This window comes from Watersipora subatra, chromosome 1, assembly GCF_963576615.1.
Source record: "Watersipora subatra chromosome 1, tzWatSuba1.1, whole genome shotgun sequence".
Lineage (NCBI taxonomy): Eukaryota > Metazoa > Bryozoa > Gymnolaemata > Cheilostomatida > Watersiporidae > Watersipora > Watersipora subatra.
Window position 1 is genome coordinate 1,787,211 of NC_088708.1, and position 18,053 is coordinate 1,805,263.

Genomic DNA, 18,053 nt, shown 5'->3' on the forward strand with positions numbered 1-18,053 from the left:
GGTTACAATAATTTATGCACACTTGCAGTCCAGTGCGCCGTACCGTGATCATGATGTGTAATGATTATATTCACAGTTATCCCCAAGTGTGGCAAGGTGGCTGCATGAATTTACGGGTAGTGAATTTGACATCGCATCCGTGCATCTGAGCATACAAACGTACGGGTTCGATTCCTGTGAGGTGCTACCCTTTTCCTAAGCTCTTAGCTGGCTCCGGACAGACACGGCTTTTATTATAGTAATTAGTGGAATGTCCGGTGTTGCACGGGTATTAAAAACAGCTTATAAACATTGGTGGGCAATGTAGTTGCCTGCCACTTGCCATCAGCCTAGCACATTGCCAATGATCAATTTGAGAGAGCTAGTGTCCGTATTGCTTAACTTATTAATAAAAGCAGTGAGAGCAATCTTTAGTGACGTTGCTCTGTAACGTAATGCAGAGTCGCTATGCGTATTTCAACCTAGATAACCACTCGTATCGTCCGATGAATTTTATGGATCTCACGTAGCTCCATTGGTTAACTTATCGCCTAGTGAACGGGAGGTTCTGTGATCAAATCTTCTGCGATACGGATTTTTCATTCCAAGATTTTAATAGCTATAGCTGGACAGACCGAATGACAGACGGACAGACACTGAGATTTAGATACATGTATATATATATATATATAGAAGACTAGATGAATGCCCGGCGTTGCATGATTAATAGAATAATTAACTGATGAATTTGAGTAACTTACCTGGAAAGCCAAATCTTTGCTAAAACAATACCTGCGTTTTAAGCTAGCTTAACAATGGTTACGCGTAACGGTCAACAGTGCTAGCTATTAACCCTAAGCAAGCGCTTTAAGCTAGAGTATTTTAACCAATTTAATGACTATTTGCCAAATGAATCCATTGTTTTCTGTGTAGCTTAGTGGTTAAGTTTACCGCATCTAAATCCGGAGGTACCGAGATCAAATCCTGTGCCGTGCAAATTTTTCATTACTAGATTTTAATCGCTATAACTGGACACGTTTAACAAAAAGACAAACATTGAGATTTATAGATTAAAATATTAACTTAGAATACTCAAATTCATTAGTTACAGAAACTTATACGATGGCAACTACATTACCTGCCACTGTTTATAAGCTATTTTAAATCTCGATCGATAGTGTAGCCTAAGAAGCAAGAAATATTTTTCAACAATCTGTTTTAGCTGTATCTCAAGCTTTCGAGTATTTAGTTATGCATTGGATGGACACACACACAAATAAACAAATACCTTCGTTTAAAAGTTAGCATGGTAAATGTCGTATATTTTGATTAAAAATAAGTTTTCTATGCAAAAAAAATTTTCTTACCTTTGCAACACTGGGCATTCACCCAGTAATATATAAATTAAAGATTTTTCCAGGACAATTAGTTTGGTGATGCACCTGCTCATAATTAGACCTAGCTATCGCCCGCTTTCCATGATTTTTCTATTGAACCAGCAGATTTTTATCGTATATGTTGTGACTGAGTGAGAAAAATGAAACCACCTGCACTTCATTTCCCGCCAATATCTTTTTGCATTATTACAGACAGATAAACTATTTGGTCGCTTATCAGCATTTTCGACAGTTGTCAAGTCTCGAGCTGCCGAAACAAAAGATAAGCTGACCAACTACATGAAGAATGAGTTTCCTCCAGAGGAAAGGTAACGGCTGAATATTATCAATACAGATGTCCATCAGGCGATATGGCCTGCAGCATACACTAGTTCTGTTTATAGTAGAATGTATATGACGCAAGACGCTTGCTTTCAGCAAAATAGTCACCTCTCTGAATAACCCTGAAATAGATTATGTGGATGATTAGCTTGGTTTGTCAAATTAGATCTATAGATAGGCAAATATTGTACCTTCCCCTGAGTGTGTACGCTCTCCCTTGCAGGCATATTCGGGCATCAGATAAGGTAGAGAAAGGTTACAAGAACATCGCTTCCGTATTTTCCATCGGAGATGATGATGACGGTTAGTATGGAGTCTCATATGTTGCTCTGAGCAGGAGTTTAGAAAAATCTGTTGTCCGACAAAAATTATGCGGGCAGAATGCGCTTTATCCGGTTTCATATTGAAGCTGTTAGATGCCTGCCTGTAAGCTTTTGTTCGCTTTAACAGTTACTTCACTAAATTATGACAATGAGGCACTTGATAGGCTTTCCAGGGTTTATACCATGTCGCTGCTATGCACCTTACTTACTTTCCAGGGTTTATACCATGTCACTGCCATGCACCTTATTTCCAGTACTGCTAGTTCAAGTGCAGGACTGAAGGTGAGGGTCCGGTGAAGGCTGCTTTTTAATATCCTTGATGATACTCAAACGTGTCTCAGGATTCCCACCAATTACTCAGATTAGACCTGCGTTCATCTTTGAATCATCTCTAATAGGTTTATGTTGTCCCTCATGCTTTCTATGAGCTATAAACGTAACTAAATGACTCTGCGCCTCCTAAAATTAAAAGAAAAACTAAGAGTTTGAAGACAATGTTCAGTCCTTTTAGAGATTGTGACTTCTGGAAAACAACTTTTTATCCATGTGGCATTTCCTTTTCCTTCGATTAAAATCTTTTTACTACTATTAACTTGGTTTTTTTTACTTGAAAAGGCATTTTATCTGATGAGTAACCCTGTTTTTTCAGGTAAACGAAACTATGTAATAGTAATAAAATGGTTGTAATCTAAGTTTGATTTAAAATCTAATATTATAATATATGCTCTAATTTCATATACCGTAAAACCTATAATTGAACACCATAGCGCTCTATTTTTCAACCCTTTTTACGTAGTCGCAGTCAATTGAAGGCGGCTGTTCCAATAGAGACTGGCGTTTGTTTTCAAATGGCTCGTCAGAATTTTTGGAAGATAAATTTAGCCCTTTTCGAGCGAAGCGAATGTCGCCTATATTTTGCCCTCTTTTTCTTGTGGAGCGATATTAAAACTTTTGGATGCAATAAATCTGGTAACTTACCTTCCACCTGTCAAATATCTCTTAATAAATATGCATTGAGAGACAGAGAAATATCTCTACCAGTTGATATCAATTGTTTGCAATTAACCGGCGATGATATTATAACACGCCTCCTGCTTTGCAATTTGTTAGAGCTTTCAATTTTGATTTCATTCTAAATTAGAAGACACATTTTTATGTTATATTTGACAATGTTGCATAAAAGGTCATTGCACTCATTGATATGTTTGCTGCAGTTTGCAGCCAAAACTAGCTTTGTAGGTGCAATAGAAGAGGAGTTATGAGCGTCGATCAATTGTAAGATCAGATTACCGCAATGATGTTATCAAATAATATGCTATAAATCTAAAAATTTATAAATTATATAATGATAATATATCAAATGCTACAAATATATATCCATGAACAATGACATAAACAAACTATAATTATATTGCATGCAAGAGCAAAAATTAACATTTTTAAAACAAAAATATTTGCATCGTTTGCTAGGACAGCTGCGTTCTGATTGTTGCTTTCGATGAAGCGAACATCTTTTAGTTGTCCAATACCTTCCACAATATCTTCTGGCCTCAACCCTTTTTCTACAATGCTGAGCTAGTCGATATTAGCGTCTAAATGATTTTTTGGCAGAGCAAAACCTTTACCCACTGCATTTAGCACAAATGCAACGCGTAAAACTAAACGCTCGCTAAACGTAACCTTTGGTCCAAAACTTGCAAACCGTTTTATATATACTTGTACATCGAAGTATCAAGACCGCGTTACACAAGGAACTACTATTAGCCTGAGACAGTTATTAATTATTTCTATTGTGTTGCTTTCAAAGTTTTAACGGAAAAAAGCAACAAGTTTTGGAGTTGGACAACGAGAGAGTTGATTGTTATTAATGTAATCGATTCATTATTAGTATGATTTTGTGGACACTTTTCGACTGATCATTTGATATGATGGGTTCATAGAGATTAAAAATATTCAAAGTGGCGGCCAAATGGAGGTGGCATTCTATTTTTTAACCCTTCTCTCATAGTGCCTGTGTTCAAATAGAGGTAATTTTATTGTAAGTAGAACATTATATATATATATGATTGTATATTAATCTCAGTTTCTGTGTCCTTCGATTTGTCCAGCTCTGGCTATTAAAGTATTGCAATGATTAATTTGTATTGCAGAAGATTTGATCTTGGAACCTCCCGTTCACCAGGCAAATTACCTTACCAATTAAGCTACGCGAGATTAATGGATTCATGGGGCGATATATGTTGCTATGCGGGTGAAAATAGGCTACCGCTTTCCGTTACGACGCAACATAATTTTATACTTGCTCTCACGGCTCTTATTAGTAAGCTTACTCAAATTAGCCATTGGCAATGTGCCAGGATAATGGCAAGTAGCAGGCAACTACATTACCTCTCACTGTTTATAAGCTGATTTTTAACACCCGTGCAACGCCGGGCATTCTGCTAGTCCTTATATATGTAATACATAACTGATGGTGTAATATTTAATTTATTGTATAGTATATAACTTAGGCTGTAATATATAACTTATGGTATAATATATAACTTATGGTATAATATATAACTTATGGTATAATATATAACTTATGGTATAATATATAACTTATGGTATAATATATAACTTATAGTATAATATATAACTTATGATATGATATATAACTTAAGGTGTAATATAAAGAGTCTGATGCTTGTACTGTATATGGAGGCTGGATTGTCCTCCAATTACGCTTTTTATGGATGCCAATACAAGATTTCATGTGGGCAGCCGCCAGTGTAAATAATTCATCCAGTCTCCAAGCTCTTGAAATTTGAGTACGCGCTTTGTAGAGGAAGATGATGAAAGGGAAGTGGTAAGCCTGGAGTTGTGGCTGAACAAACCCGATGTAAAGCACCATTTCTTGTGTCAGCATATCCGAGAGACGAATGAGACGGCCCCTAGGTGAGTAGCTATATCTCCGCATTTGCACTGGCAGTTCCATTCATATATTAGTTACAGGGCTCTCTTTTTCCATGTATCAGTTAGGCATGTGGCCACTCATAGCCTTTGGTCCAGCAGTACCTTGCACGTGGTTCCACTATTTATTGTTATTCAATTTTCACACGCATGTATCTTGAGCAGTTGTGAGTTTTTTTTTGCACATATTTATACATGTGAAGGATTTCATCATTTGAGGCAGCTTTGCAGGCTATGCGCGAGTCTCAGTAGAATTAGGGGCCTGCTGCCGGCGAAGGCATTCCGCTCTCTCGGGAGAGTAAATGCTATTAGGTTACTCGCTCCAGTCAGTTATAATGGCTGACATAATCTAAAACGGAGAGCTTAAAAGCCATTAGCAATAGGATCAATATTCTTGCTTTTGTCATCTTTCTGACTAATTGAGACACTTCAATGTAATTGCATGATTTGACAAACATGAAGGACATGAAAGCAAACCTTGCTATTCCTTATTTGATAGCTGTTCATCTCAAGAATTGTTATGTTAAGTGTGAACAGCTTCTTCACGGTTTAACTTCCAAAGTTGCTGTCGTGGATGCACGCAAAGTTGATACCATGTATGCACACAAAGTTGGCATTATATAAGCACACAAAGTTGGCATCATTTAAGCTCACAAAGTTGCTATCGTGGATGCACACAAAGTTGCTATCGTGGATGAACGCAAAGTTGGTATCGTGGATGTACACAAAGTTGGTATCGTGGATGTACACAAAGTTGGTATCGTGGATGTACACAAAGTTGGTATCGTGGATGTTAGTGAATGTTATTATTATTATTTCCGTGTTTCTTATAAGGTTTCCATAAGTTGTTCCCTATTATTGAACTTCAATATTATAAAAATTCATTAGACATGTGAAATTGTTTTAAAAAAAATTAAATAAATCACAAAATATAAAGAATACTGACTTAGCGCAAAAGTGTGAAGCTTTCTATTGTTTTAATGTGTCTAGAAGTTTATATACAGTACAGGTATAACATTAGAATTTATATACAGTACAGGTATAACATTAGAATTTATATACAGTACAGGTATAACATTAGAATTTATATACAGTACAGGTATAACATTAGAATTTATATACAGTACAGGTATAACATTAGAATTTATATACAGTACAGGTATAACATTAGAATTTATATACAGTACAGGTATAACATTAGAATTTATATACAGTACAAGTATAACATTAGAATTTATATACAGTACAGGTATAACATTAGAATTTATATACAGTACAGGTATAACATTAGAATTTATATACAGTACAGGTATAACATTAGAATTTTAAAGACTTAGTCTGTTTTAACTTTTTATATTCTAATTTATGGCAAAACCGAACTTGATTTGCCACCTTCTACTTGAACGACTTGTTCGAATGCTCCATCAGTACATGTATGCAGGATTGTTGATATGGCCGTAAATATTAAAAAATTGGGATGACTTCTTGCTTTTAGCATAAGTAATATTGGACATATGTTGTAATAATATTTAAGCAAGCTTGATAAAGACCAAATTAAAAGTCGATTAGGGATAAACTTTGCCGATTTCTGACATATAACAATAATTTCTGGCAATATAACATAATGGCTATATAACATAATGGCTATATAACGTAATGGATATATAACATGGCTATATAACATAATGGATATATAACATAATGGATATATAACATAATGGCTATATAACATAATGGCTATATAACATAATGACTATATAACATAATGGCTATATAATATAATGGCTATATAACATAATGGCTATATAACATAATGGCTATATAACACAATGGCTATATAACATAATGGCTATATAACATAATGGGTATATAACATAATGGGTATATAACATAATGGCTATATAACATAATGGCTATATAACCTAATGGCTATATAACATAATGTCTATATAACATAATGGCTTTATAACATAATGGCTATATAACATAATGGCTATATAACATAATGACTATATAACATAATGGCTATATAACATAATGGCTATATAACACAATGGCTATATAACATAATGGCTATACAACATAATGGCTATATAACATAATGGCTATACAACATAATGGCTATATAACATAATGGCTATATAACATAATGGCTATAGAACATAATGGCTATATAACATAATGGCTATATAACATAATGGCTATATAACATGGCTAATATTGATAAACAGGGGACTTCCATTCTCTAGAATGTATACCCAAGGAAATCATGTTTGACAGCAGAGCAGCTTGCACTACATTCGTAGGATTTGTTTTCTCAGCTGGATTTTAGTTTATCTCATAAAACCATAAAAAAAATTTGTACAAAAACATCAAATGTGAAAGTTTTCAAGCTATAATACTTTGCTGTTTAACTAAAGTTGACATACATATCCACATTGTACATTGTGTCTACTCGCTGGGTGTCTACTCGCTGGGTGTCTACTCGCTGGGTGTCCACTCGCTGGGTGTCTACTCGCTGGGTGTCTACTCGCTGGGTGTCTACTCGCTGAGTATCTACTCGCTGGGTGTCTACTCGCCGGGTGTCTACTCGCCGGCTGTCTACTCGCCGGGTGTCTACTAGCCGGCTGTCTACTCGCCGGGTGTCTACTCGCCGGGTGTCCACTCGCCGGGTGTCCACTCGCCGGGTGTCCACTCGCCGGGTGTCTACTCGCCGGGTGTCTACTCACCGGGTGTCTACCGTAAGTCCTCATGCTCAAGCCGCGCAGCTTGCGCTCAAAAACAGATGACTCACGAAAGAAAAAATAATCCTCCAACAAGCCGCGTATGCCCACAGACCGCGGCTAATGACTGAGGTTTTGTCGTCCTTGACCCCTTTGGGAACGAGAGTGTTGAGACGGGTTTCTCTATACCCCGTCCTCTTAAATAAGAACACAGGCTACATCAGTACACATGAAAAGAATTGTTTTTACTTCCAAGTTCGAATTAAAATTCCTAAACCCTTGTTTAAGAACTTACTTGCCGTGTCTCAGCTAGATTTTTATTGCACTGTTAGAGGGCTTCACGCTTTTGAAAAGATGCCGGTCAAGAATGAAAAGGTGTTAATAACCTATGACAGTGGTGAGTTAAACATGAGCGATAAATTCTTCTTTAGTCTAAAGTATTTCATAAACATGACCCTGAAAATAAACGAGTAGGTCGTCAAAACCCCTCACATAAAAGTGTATCATGACTGCGATTCTATGGTTATAGCGCAAAACTGAGCAGAGACCGCATTTATCGAGAAGCCGCCCTGAACTCCAATTGAGTTTTTAAAACTTGGCTTTAGCCGCGGCCTATGACCTTGAACCAGAAGGCGCGCCCAACGACAAGCCGCGCTCCTTGAGGATGAGGACTTACGGTACTCACTGTGTGTCTACTCGCTTGGTGTCTATTCGCCGGGTGTCTACTCGCCGGGTGTCTACTCGCCGGGTGTCTACTCGCCGGGTGTCTACTCGCCGGGTGTCTACTCGCCGGGTGTCTACTCGCCGGGTGTCTACTCGCCGGGTGTCTACTCGCCGGGTGTCTACTCGCCGGGTGTCTACTCGCCGGGTGTCTACTCGCCGGGTGTCTACTCATCGGGTGTCTACTCGTCGGGTGTCTACTCGTCGGGTGTCTACTCGTCGGGTGTCTACTCGTCGGGTGTCTACTCGTCGGGTGTCTACTCGTCGGGTGTCTACTCGTCGGGTGTCTACTCGTCGGGTGTCTACTCACTGGGTGTCTACTCACTGGGTGTCTACTCACTGGGTGTCTACTCACTGGGTGTCTACTCACTGGGTGTCTACTCACTGGGTGTCTACTCACTGGGTGCTTACAGTACGTGCTCCTGCAACACACATAATCCGTTTCAGTAACATTTACATTATAGGGATTTTACGTTATACGAAAAGTAAAATACGTGTAAATTGCCCAATCCCTTCTAAGATCTTTCCAAGCTCACCAATTTGGTCCTACATGATGAAAAAACTAGACTTAACTTTTCAATTTGTTAGCTGTATTGTAACTGTAATATTATTAGTTTGTTAGCTGTATTGTAACTGTAATATTATTAGTTTGTTAGCTGTATTGTAACTGTAATATTATTAGTTTGTTAGCTGTATTGTAATTGTAATATTATTAGTTTGTTAGCTGTATTGTAACTGTAATATTATTAGTTTGTTAGCTGTTATGTAACTGTAATATTATTAGTTTGTTAGCTGTATTGTAACTGTAATATTATTAGTTTGTTAGCTGTATTGTAACTGTAATATTATTAGTTTGTTAGCTGTATTGTAACTGTAATATTATTAATTTGTTAGCTGTATTGTAACTGTAATATTATTAGTTTGTTAGCTGTATTGTAACTGTAATATTATTAGTTTGTTAGCTGTATTGTAACTGTAATATTATTAGTTTGTTGGCTGTATTGTAACTGTAATATTATTAGTTTGTTAACTGTATTGTAACTGTAATATTATTAGTTTGTTAGCTGTATTGTAACTGTAATATTATTAGTTTGTTGGCTGTATTGTAACTGTAATATTATTAGTTTGTTAGCTGTATTGTAACTGTAATATTATTCGTTTGCATCGACAACCTCTCTCCCTTTTTTGATCAATTTCACTGGTTTTATAGAGAATGATTGCGGTAATTTTACAATAAGTTGATGGGGAATGCACATATTTGCCATCCATTTGCGATTATTTGTCTATTTGTTCTAGAAAGCAGTCTATTTTAGAAGGTGAAACTAATAACAGATATTTAATATGTCTACAATAAAGCAAAACAACAAACTGTTTTACTATAAAAAGAGCAGTGTCTACCTATTTGTCGTCTATCTGTATCCAGGGGGTCAAGGTTAGGATAAAAAATAACTTTCAGCGATACTGTTAACCCATGACATTCAGATTGGTGGATCGACGCTGTAAGACTTGCACCAATCGATTTTCTCTAAGTATTTATTAACAATTGCCCAGCTACCTATTCTCTGTTTTGTTGACACATCTGATTATCTATCCCGACGAACTAAAATGTCATGGAAGTTGTATATATAATAGATATAATGAGATACGTACATTTTTTTTTCACAAGCGCGGTGAGATGTTACCATTCAAATCTAATTTGAGAAGTTGCCCTTACTTGACACTTTACGTTATAAGGAGTTTTTTACGTAGTACCAAGCAAAACTTTTCATAGTTTTTTTACGTTATTTGGAATTCACGTCATAGGAGGTGTACAGTATAGGAGCGTCTATTGTACATGTGTTTTCTAGATGTATATTTACTGAGCTTTGTAACAAATCGTTCACACAAATACTTTCATGATGATCATCTAATGATATTACCGTGAATTACGGCTTATGGGTAAAAAATTTTGCACCAAGTTTCTAGGTTAAAATCCATCTTTGACTTATACGGCGGTCACATTTTTATGAAACGAATTTTAGTAAAATTCAACTTCAAAAAGCCATCGCCAATCAAAATTACGTGATATGACATATGAGGATTTATTCATAAAATTGTAAAATGCTAGTAATCCTACTCGACATGGGATATATCAAACGAAATTCCATTCTTCACCATTCAAATTTTCATCGCTTGGATTCTCTGGAATAATGGGTTTTTCTTATTCAATGCTTTTTTCGTAGTACCTGCCCACAAACCCTCACTTCCGTAATTCATTTAACATTTTTCTTTTCATTTCGGACATCCGTTTTCTACTAACGTCTATATTTTTTCTTGTCAGGAATCACGATTCCTGACAGAAATTTGTCTTGCAGCATGGCTTTTCTGTTAAATACGTATACATATTATCAGAGGTAGCAGTTTTATTCTATTGGTGAGGCGGGCCAATAAGATGGTGAAGTCTTGTTTTTCGTGCCTTTTGGTTTCCACTAAAACTGTCGTCTCTCGTTCTTTTGGTAATTGTTGTATACGTATGCCGTTGGCACGAAACAAACATCGGTGTTTTTGCTGATGACGCTTTTGAATGCCATGTCTTCAGCGATGCATCGCTAGCCTCTGAGGCCGACTGAACTATTAGCGATAAAATGATTTGAGCCAGAAAAGGGTGTCGGCTTATATGGCAAGTACAGGTCAAAACTAGGATTTGTAAACCAAACTTTAAACCTCGACTTATACGTCGGGTCGACTCGCACGCCAGAATTTACAGTAGTTGGTTCCTTGAGGTGCTGGTATAGTAATACCAAAATACCAGAGTGTATGCTTGATTTGTTGTAATGTTGGAAACTCCTTATTGTCAGCAAGGAAATAGTATTTTAAGTGACACGCAGCAAAATCGTCTCTTCCTGTATGACTAATAGCCATCACCGTGTAGTATTACTAGCAATGTATGAGATATTGCAGGTACTCAAGATCGTACAGGTAGCTTTAATTGGACTCAGTGCTGTTTGTAGCTTTACTGGTAACTAGCACCGCGTTTAGTATCACAGGTATTCAATTCTGTCAGGATAATCTCTTCTAATTATAATTGCCTTCTCTTTTGGAGTAGCCACTGACTTAAGGTACAAACACACTAGGCGATATTTAGTGTGATTTAGTACCTGGTGCTAATCCGCGCTAGAACTTGCTCAGCGAGCTCATGCAGAGCGATAACGCAAGACATTCTCTATCACAACTTTATCGTGCGTGAGATGCATTTCGATTGGTTGGTTTTTTCCAGAATGAAATTCAATAGCTGGCAATTTTTTTGTATTGATGTTCACAAACGTACAGCAACAACATTTTGCTATTTAGTTACAATTGAAACATCATCAAAATGAACACTGAATTGTTCATAGATTTATTAAAAGCACTCCCAGACCTGTGTGACACAACACACAAACATTACGAAGAAACCCGGTTGAAAACCAACATTTAGGAGTCAATAGTTGTGTGGGTTGACCATCGTGAGAATAATATATATATTATTATATATATTATATATTTATCCTATTAAAAATAAAAAACTAATATAAAGTAAACTATATATAAAAATTTTAAATATTACTGTTAAAAATACAAGAATCGTTTTTTCTTATGTCTTCTTGTAGTGTACAATCCAGGAAAGTGAGATTAACAAAAGCGGAAATTGTTACGTCGTTGCCTAGATGGCACCATATTGACTTAAATTTATTAACAACTCCGAAGAAACTAATGATACAGATTTTATTGGCAATTTGTGAGTGGGCCCACGTTATCGTTTGCTGGTGAATTGCGCAAGTGCGTTTAGGCACACGCCAGCGTTATCTCCGCGCTCCTCATGATGCACGCAATAAAATCGCCCAGTGTGTTTGGACCTTTAAAGGTTGACTTGCAACAAAATTCACATTACAGTTATTTGGTATCAAAAGATTCACCATGTCTTACTCTGTTGTGTAGTAGGTGCCAAATCCGTGAAAATGTGATTACAAGCTCTTAAAAGCTCAAAAACGAAAAGCCGCCATAGATTAGAATCTCTTTATTTCGATGACGTATTCATTACAGTTTGGTTATCGTCTTGTCACGTGATGTCCTCACGTGAATTGAAAGGCCAATAAAAAGCTCAATATAAACTTATCGTAGCACTAGTTAATGACAAACACTTCGGGTTTTGCCGAAGACCCTGTATCAAATATAGATGCTCGCTACTTTACAGTTTTGTTTCGGCTTGGACTAATCGTCAAGTCGTAATCTGATCATGTGACCCAATACTTCGAAAATAATTTTTGTAGCACTTTTCGATTATCACAGGTAACCAACAGGCTCGTCATGATTATCAGACAACGATATGTACTCCTTCGAGCTAAGGTTAAAAAGTTTAACGATTTTTTATGGTAAGTTAAAAGATATCAGTGCTAAAAGTGACAGCATTACAATGACGATAAAATAGACGCGTAAGAACAATAGACATGGTTTTATGGAATGCGTGAAGTGTATTTGTGAAAATATTTCGACGAATGAGATTGCATGAAAGTGTAAACAGAAACCATCCTGTAACAACTACGTCCCATTTGAGCCGTTTTGGAAAGCGAATCCAAACTACAGCGGTCTTGTGTGGCTGTGATTAACTTCGTGTTTTAGCTTTAAGAGCTTGTAATCACCTTTCCACATATTTTGCACCTACAACACAACAGAGTAAGACATGGTGAATCTTATGATTCCAAATAACTGTAATGTGAATTTTGTTGCAAGTCAACCTTTAAGTTACGGCCACACATGCCTATTTTTTCCCTGGTTCTGACCAAAATCACGAAATAAACGAGAAACACAGAATTATTCGACCACAATTTACAGAATTGTCAGAGCTGCTCATGCTTACCGAAATCGTCGACGAAACGTTTTTAATTGGCTAGATAAAGCTTTTGCAATTTATATAGTCCGAGACACATAACACGACACGCAAGAAACATACTAATGCAATTCACCAAAGTGAATATGATGCAATTGACTTGATTGCGCTAAAGATGGCAACTCTTTCTGCAACGGAATTGTTGCTGCTAAAAATTGTTGTTAATAGCAATTTCTTTTTTAGAAATTGTTATCAAAAAAGAAACGATTCGTAGTCAGTGTCCGAACGATAAAGAACCAACAATAGCGCAATTTAGGCAGTTGCATCGTATGTACTATGTTGAAATGCAACATGGTATTTAAATGGTATAAATGGTACTTTTATTGTGCATTGTAATACGTGTCTTGGACTATACCAATTGCGAAAGCTGCTAAAATCGCGCTCGGTAATAATTTGTTTAGCCGATTAAAAGCGGTTTTTCCGATGATTTCGGTGTGCATGCACAGTTCTGACGATTCTATAAATTTCGGCTGAATAATTCTGTGTTTTTCATTCATTTCGTGATTTCGGTCAGAACCAACGAAAAAATCGGCATGTTGGGTCGTACCGTTACAGTCACTAAATTCCACTATCCTGGGACTGCATACACTGGGCAGCCAATTTTTACTGCAACATTTGATATGGATATCCATTGTAGTACATGTACTATTATCTATTGCAGCACTATTTATCTATATCAGCAATTACAGACATGGTTTGCTGGGTAACAAGTATACCTTGTGTTTAAGGCTGGTTGGTATTTGAGCAGGTAATAGCGATTGGGTGGCTAGTTTGATGGTTGTCAGGCGCTGGTCAACAGCTAATTGACTGAAAGGTAACAGCAAGTTTTGTTATGTCCACTCCTACTCATTGTAGCCATTTGCTGGTCACCAACTCGTGTCTCTACGTATTAAGAGATCTTCCCAAACAGAAGGGTCTTGCCATGGTTCTGTCTAGGAGGCCTCTCAAGAATATTGTCAAGATAACTTCGAAGAAGAAGTTGCCAGAACTAATCACTTTTAAATATGGCACATACGAGGAGGACGGCATGGTAGTGACTGACACCGAGAAATTTATCATAGACAAAGCAGGTGAGGCTGTTGGATAATTGGAGAATTGGCGTCTGTCAATAGTGCAGCACTTCCGGGTTTTTAATCCCCTTCTGCATTGGCTTCCATTTATTGATTCTTAGCTGTCTTTTCATGTTTCAATCCAAAAAGTGTTTTGCATTTAGTGATGGAATCGTTGGTCGAGACTGATGGTGCGTTTACACTGGCCGACACCGACTCCGATTAGGTGCCAATACCCCGACTCAGACAGGTACCTCCGACATTTCACGTATGGGTGCCGACACCGACTCCCACTTTACATTGCAACGATCAAACGATTTTTGTCGGTACCAACAGCCAATCACAGCGTTTCGCCGTTCTGACCTTCACCCGACCACGCGAAGACGATTACACATAAAAATCAACGCGCTTGATGTGGAAAATTATATACTAGTACTACACTACTACTACTGCTCCTACTACTACTGCTAGAAGCAACTACTGAATGCCAAGCAATGAATGAATGATGAGGCAATGAAAATCCGAGCAAAGAACTGTACGTGCAGTTCTTTCGTCCGAGTAATTATAATAAATAAAATGAATAATGAAGAAGATTGAATGGTGAATGTATATTTGTGGTAGTAGTAGTGCGATGGACGCCGGGCCAACACTTTACACTTCTTGTAATTATTTGTTTGTATATATTTTATATGTCTGTAAATATTTTATTATATGAGTTGTCCTTTTTATTCTCTCTTTATTGCCTTTTTATTGTTGGCCTTGTTACTCGTTATGCTATCAATTGTCGTCGTTTATGTTGTCATATCAACGCACTAGCGGGCCTAATAATTGGCCATTTAAACATTGCTAGCCGGTGTTCTCACTCGGTCCCGTTAGCCGGAACGGGCAATTTTATTGTATATAAGGGAGCAACGCTCACTTAGTGGACAGAGCAAATGTCCGTACGCTCCTCAGCTAGTGAATTTCCTTCGCTAATAAAACATTGAATGAAATCACACGCAATTTATTTCTGTATGACATAATCTAAATCGTGCCAAGTAAGGGCCGGCAAATTTCTTGACAGTTGTATTTACAGTCGTACTAGTAGTAGAACTAGTAGTAGTCGTACAACTGGCTATTCACTTTTAATTAATTTAAATTAAAGAAAAAAACTTGATTTTTTGGTACTCTCGTGTTCACATCGTTGCTAGCCATGCTGGTTCACTATTAAAAAGAGAACGAGGGAAAGTTTAATGACAGTCTTCTAGCCTCTCATTAAACCTAGCCCTTTCGTTTCATAAACTTAGCACTGTCATTAAAGCCTAGGCTCATTTAACCAGAGGCTCCTAGCTTCTGATTGGCTGATGAGCGTCCGACTTGTCGGTGCAACCGGGCACTGCTGGGTAGCTCCGACACCGACTTTCAGATCGGTGCCGACACCGATTTTTCTGTTCACACCTACCGACACCGACTCATCAAATTTGTCTGTGCACGACAAAATCGGTGACAAAATCGGCCAGTGTAAACGCACCATGAGTTTATTATATCAATACTGTACAGTCCTAATGACAGGACATTTGACATCCATAAATGAGAGTAGCACAATTTGTTTAGTTCTGCCAAGTGTCAGCAGGTGTATATATTTCTCTGCATATATCGAGTGCGTGTTGACAATGACTGGCGTGTCCCATTTACAGGTGACGCGGTGAAAGTGATAAAACAACAAGTAGTAAAACTATTGGATGGCGAAGAACAGTCACAAGATTCTCCTGCCTCCACCCATTCGCCAGCTTCGGGTTCTGGTCATGAATAAACACTCAACTTCTCTCCGATTCCCAGTGACTATCATAGCAATATCGAAGAAATATTATATTATTTACACGCAACTCGGCATTTATCTCTAAAAATTATTTTATTTATTTAACTATAATATACTTGCTATAGAAGTCAGTTCAGTGTCTGAGGGACTCATAAACTTTATCTGCATCAGAGTAAATTGTAAGTTTAGCTGCTTCTTACTTGAGTAGCTCTCTCTCTCTCTCTCTCAGGCTAAACAGACACATTATAAAAAATATATAAGAGTAATTATATGCGAGTAAATAAAACATCAAAAATAAATTTGTGGCCCGGCGTCCGCTAAAATATAACATTAACATAGCAGGTTACTACTATTTAATTTACTAACAGATAAATATTATTACAAGCAACATTTTCTTACCTATTAAATACAACCACGAATATTTTGCGCTTAGCTATGAAAACACTAAGTGAGTCACTAATGTTAAACTTGTTTATACAGCGACAAAAGCACAGTGTAGGTCTAGTCGGAAACGGCTATGTTGTTAGTTGTTTGAACATGTTTCTAGGTAATAGGGATAAAAACGATTTCAGTATTTAATATCTTACAGTCTATCTTTTCTTTATACTTATAAACTTTTTAAAGTGTATTATAGCATGCATTTTAATTTTTCAAAAAAACCACAATCATATTTCAGCTTCGGAATAATAGTAATCTAAGATTGACACTTTGTTGGAGCATGAAAGCAGAAAAATGTCCTCCTCGCTAGCTGACGCATTTTCATACGTTGCTGGAAGCATAAACAAGAAAGTGAAGTGCAGTATATTATGGTGCCTTACAGTGCCTCGAGTTTGCAACTCGAGTTGATAAGCTGAGTTATATTTACAAACTCGAGTTTGTAAAAGTAAGGTGCAACATATTGGTATTACAGTATCATAACCGTAGTTCTGGTTATATTAACAATGGTGCACCAACAGGCACCCGTTAGCTAATAAAAATTACATTATGTATGTATGTACTTTAAAACCACTGATCATTACCAGCTGTCGCAGACAACTACTACTACTGACTACAGCCACTACTGTCCCCTGTGAGCGGCTATTCTCTAAAGCTGGCAATGTTGCATGTAGGAAGAGAGCATCTCTTCATTCGGTGAATGTGAATAAACTGTGCTGCCTCAACTTTTGGCTGGCTTAATTATAGACTTTCATGGACTATTTCCATACTCATAATAATTAATACATTGTAACTTATGTACATTGTACATAACATGCACTCCTGTTAACAATAATTGTCTCAAATATAATTAATTTATATGCAGCTGTAATTTTTTTTTCGAATATTCAGTTTTTTGCTAGATTAATTCTAAGATTAATCGAAGATGAACTGGTTCAGACCAGTTATTAATCGCGATTATTGTTTTTAATCGTTGTACAGCTCTAGTTCATATAGAGGTTGGCGGTGTATTTTTTTAAATGATTTATCAGAATTTTTGGAAGATAAATTTAGCCCTATCACGGGCGAAGCGACAATCGCCTATATTGCTCTCTTTCTTCCGGTGAAGCGATATTCAACCTTTTGGATGCAATAAATCTGCTAACTCACCTCCAACTTGTCAAATGTCTATTAACAATTATGCATCGAGAAACCGAGAAATATCTCTACCAGTTGATATCTATTGCTTGCAATTAACCTCCGATGATATTACAGCCTGTGTCCTTCTTTGGAATTTGTTGGCATTTTTAATTTTTATTTTGTTCTAAATTTGAAGACATATTTTTATTTTATATCTATATTTAACAATGTTGCATAAAAGCTCATTGCACTCATCGATATGTTTACTACAATTTGCAGCCAAAACTAGCTTTTTATGTGCAATAGAAGAAGAGGAGTTACTAGCGTCGATCAA

At 36.9% G+C, this 18,053-nt stretch overlaps 1 protein-coding gene across 1 annotated transcript in view; it reads left to right on the plus strand.

The window, feature by feature from the left end:
* LOC137396526 (TBC1 domain family member 23-like) overlaps nt 1–16,296 on the plus strand; it is a 32,288-nt gene extending 15,992 nt beyond the window's left edge. The window contains exons 14-18 of the mRNA XM_068082838.1: nt 1,569–1,684; nt 1,921–2,000; nt 4,846–4,957; nt 14,174–14,388; nt 16,044–16,296. Coding sequence (XP_067938939.1) covers nt 1,569–1,684; nt 1,921–2,000; nt 4,846–4,957; nt 14,174–14,388; nt 16,044–16,159 — 639 coding nt within the window. The 3' untranslated portion in view covers nt 16,160–16,296. The remainder of the gene's footprint in view (nt 1–1,568; nt 1,685–1,920; nt 2,001–4,845; nt 4,958–14,173; nt 14,389–16,043) is intronic.
* Nucleotides 16,297–18,053: the final 1,757 nt, after the last annotated feature.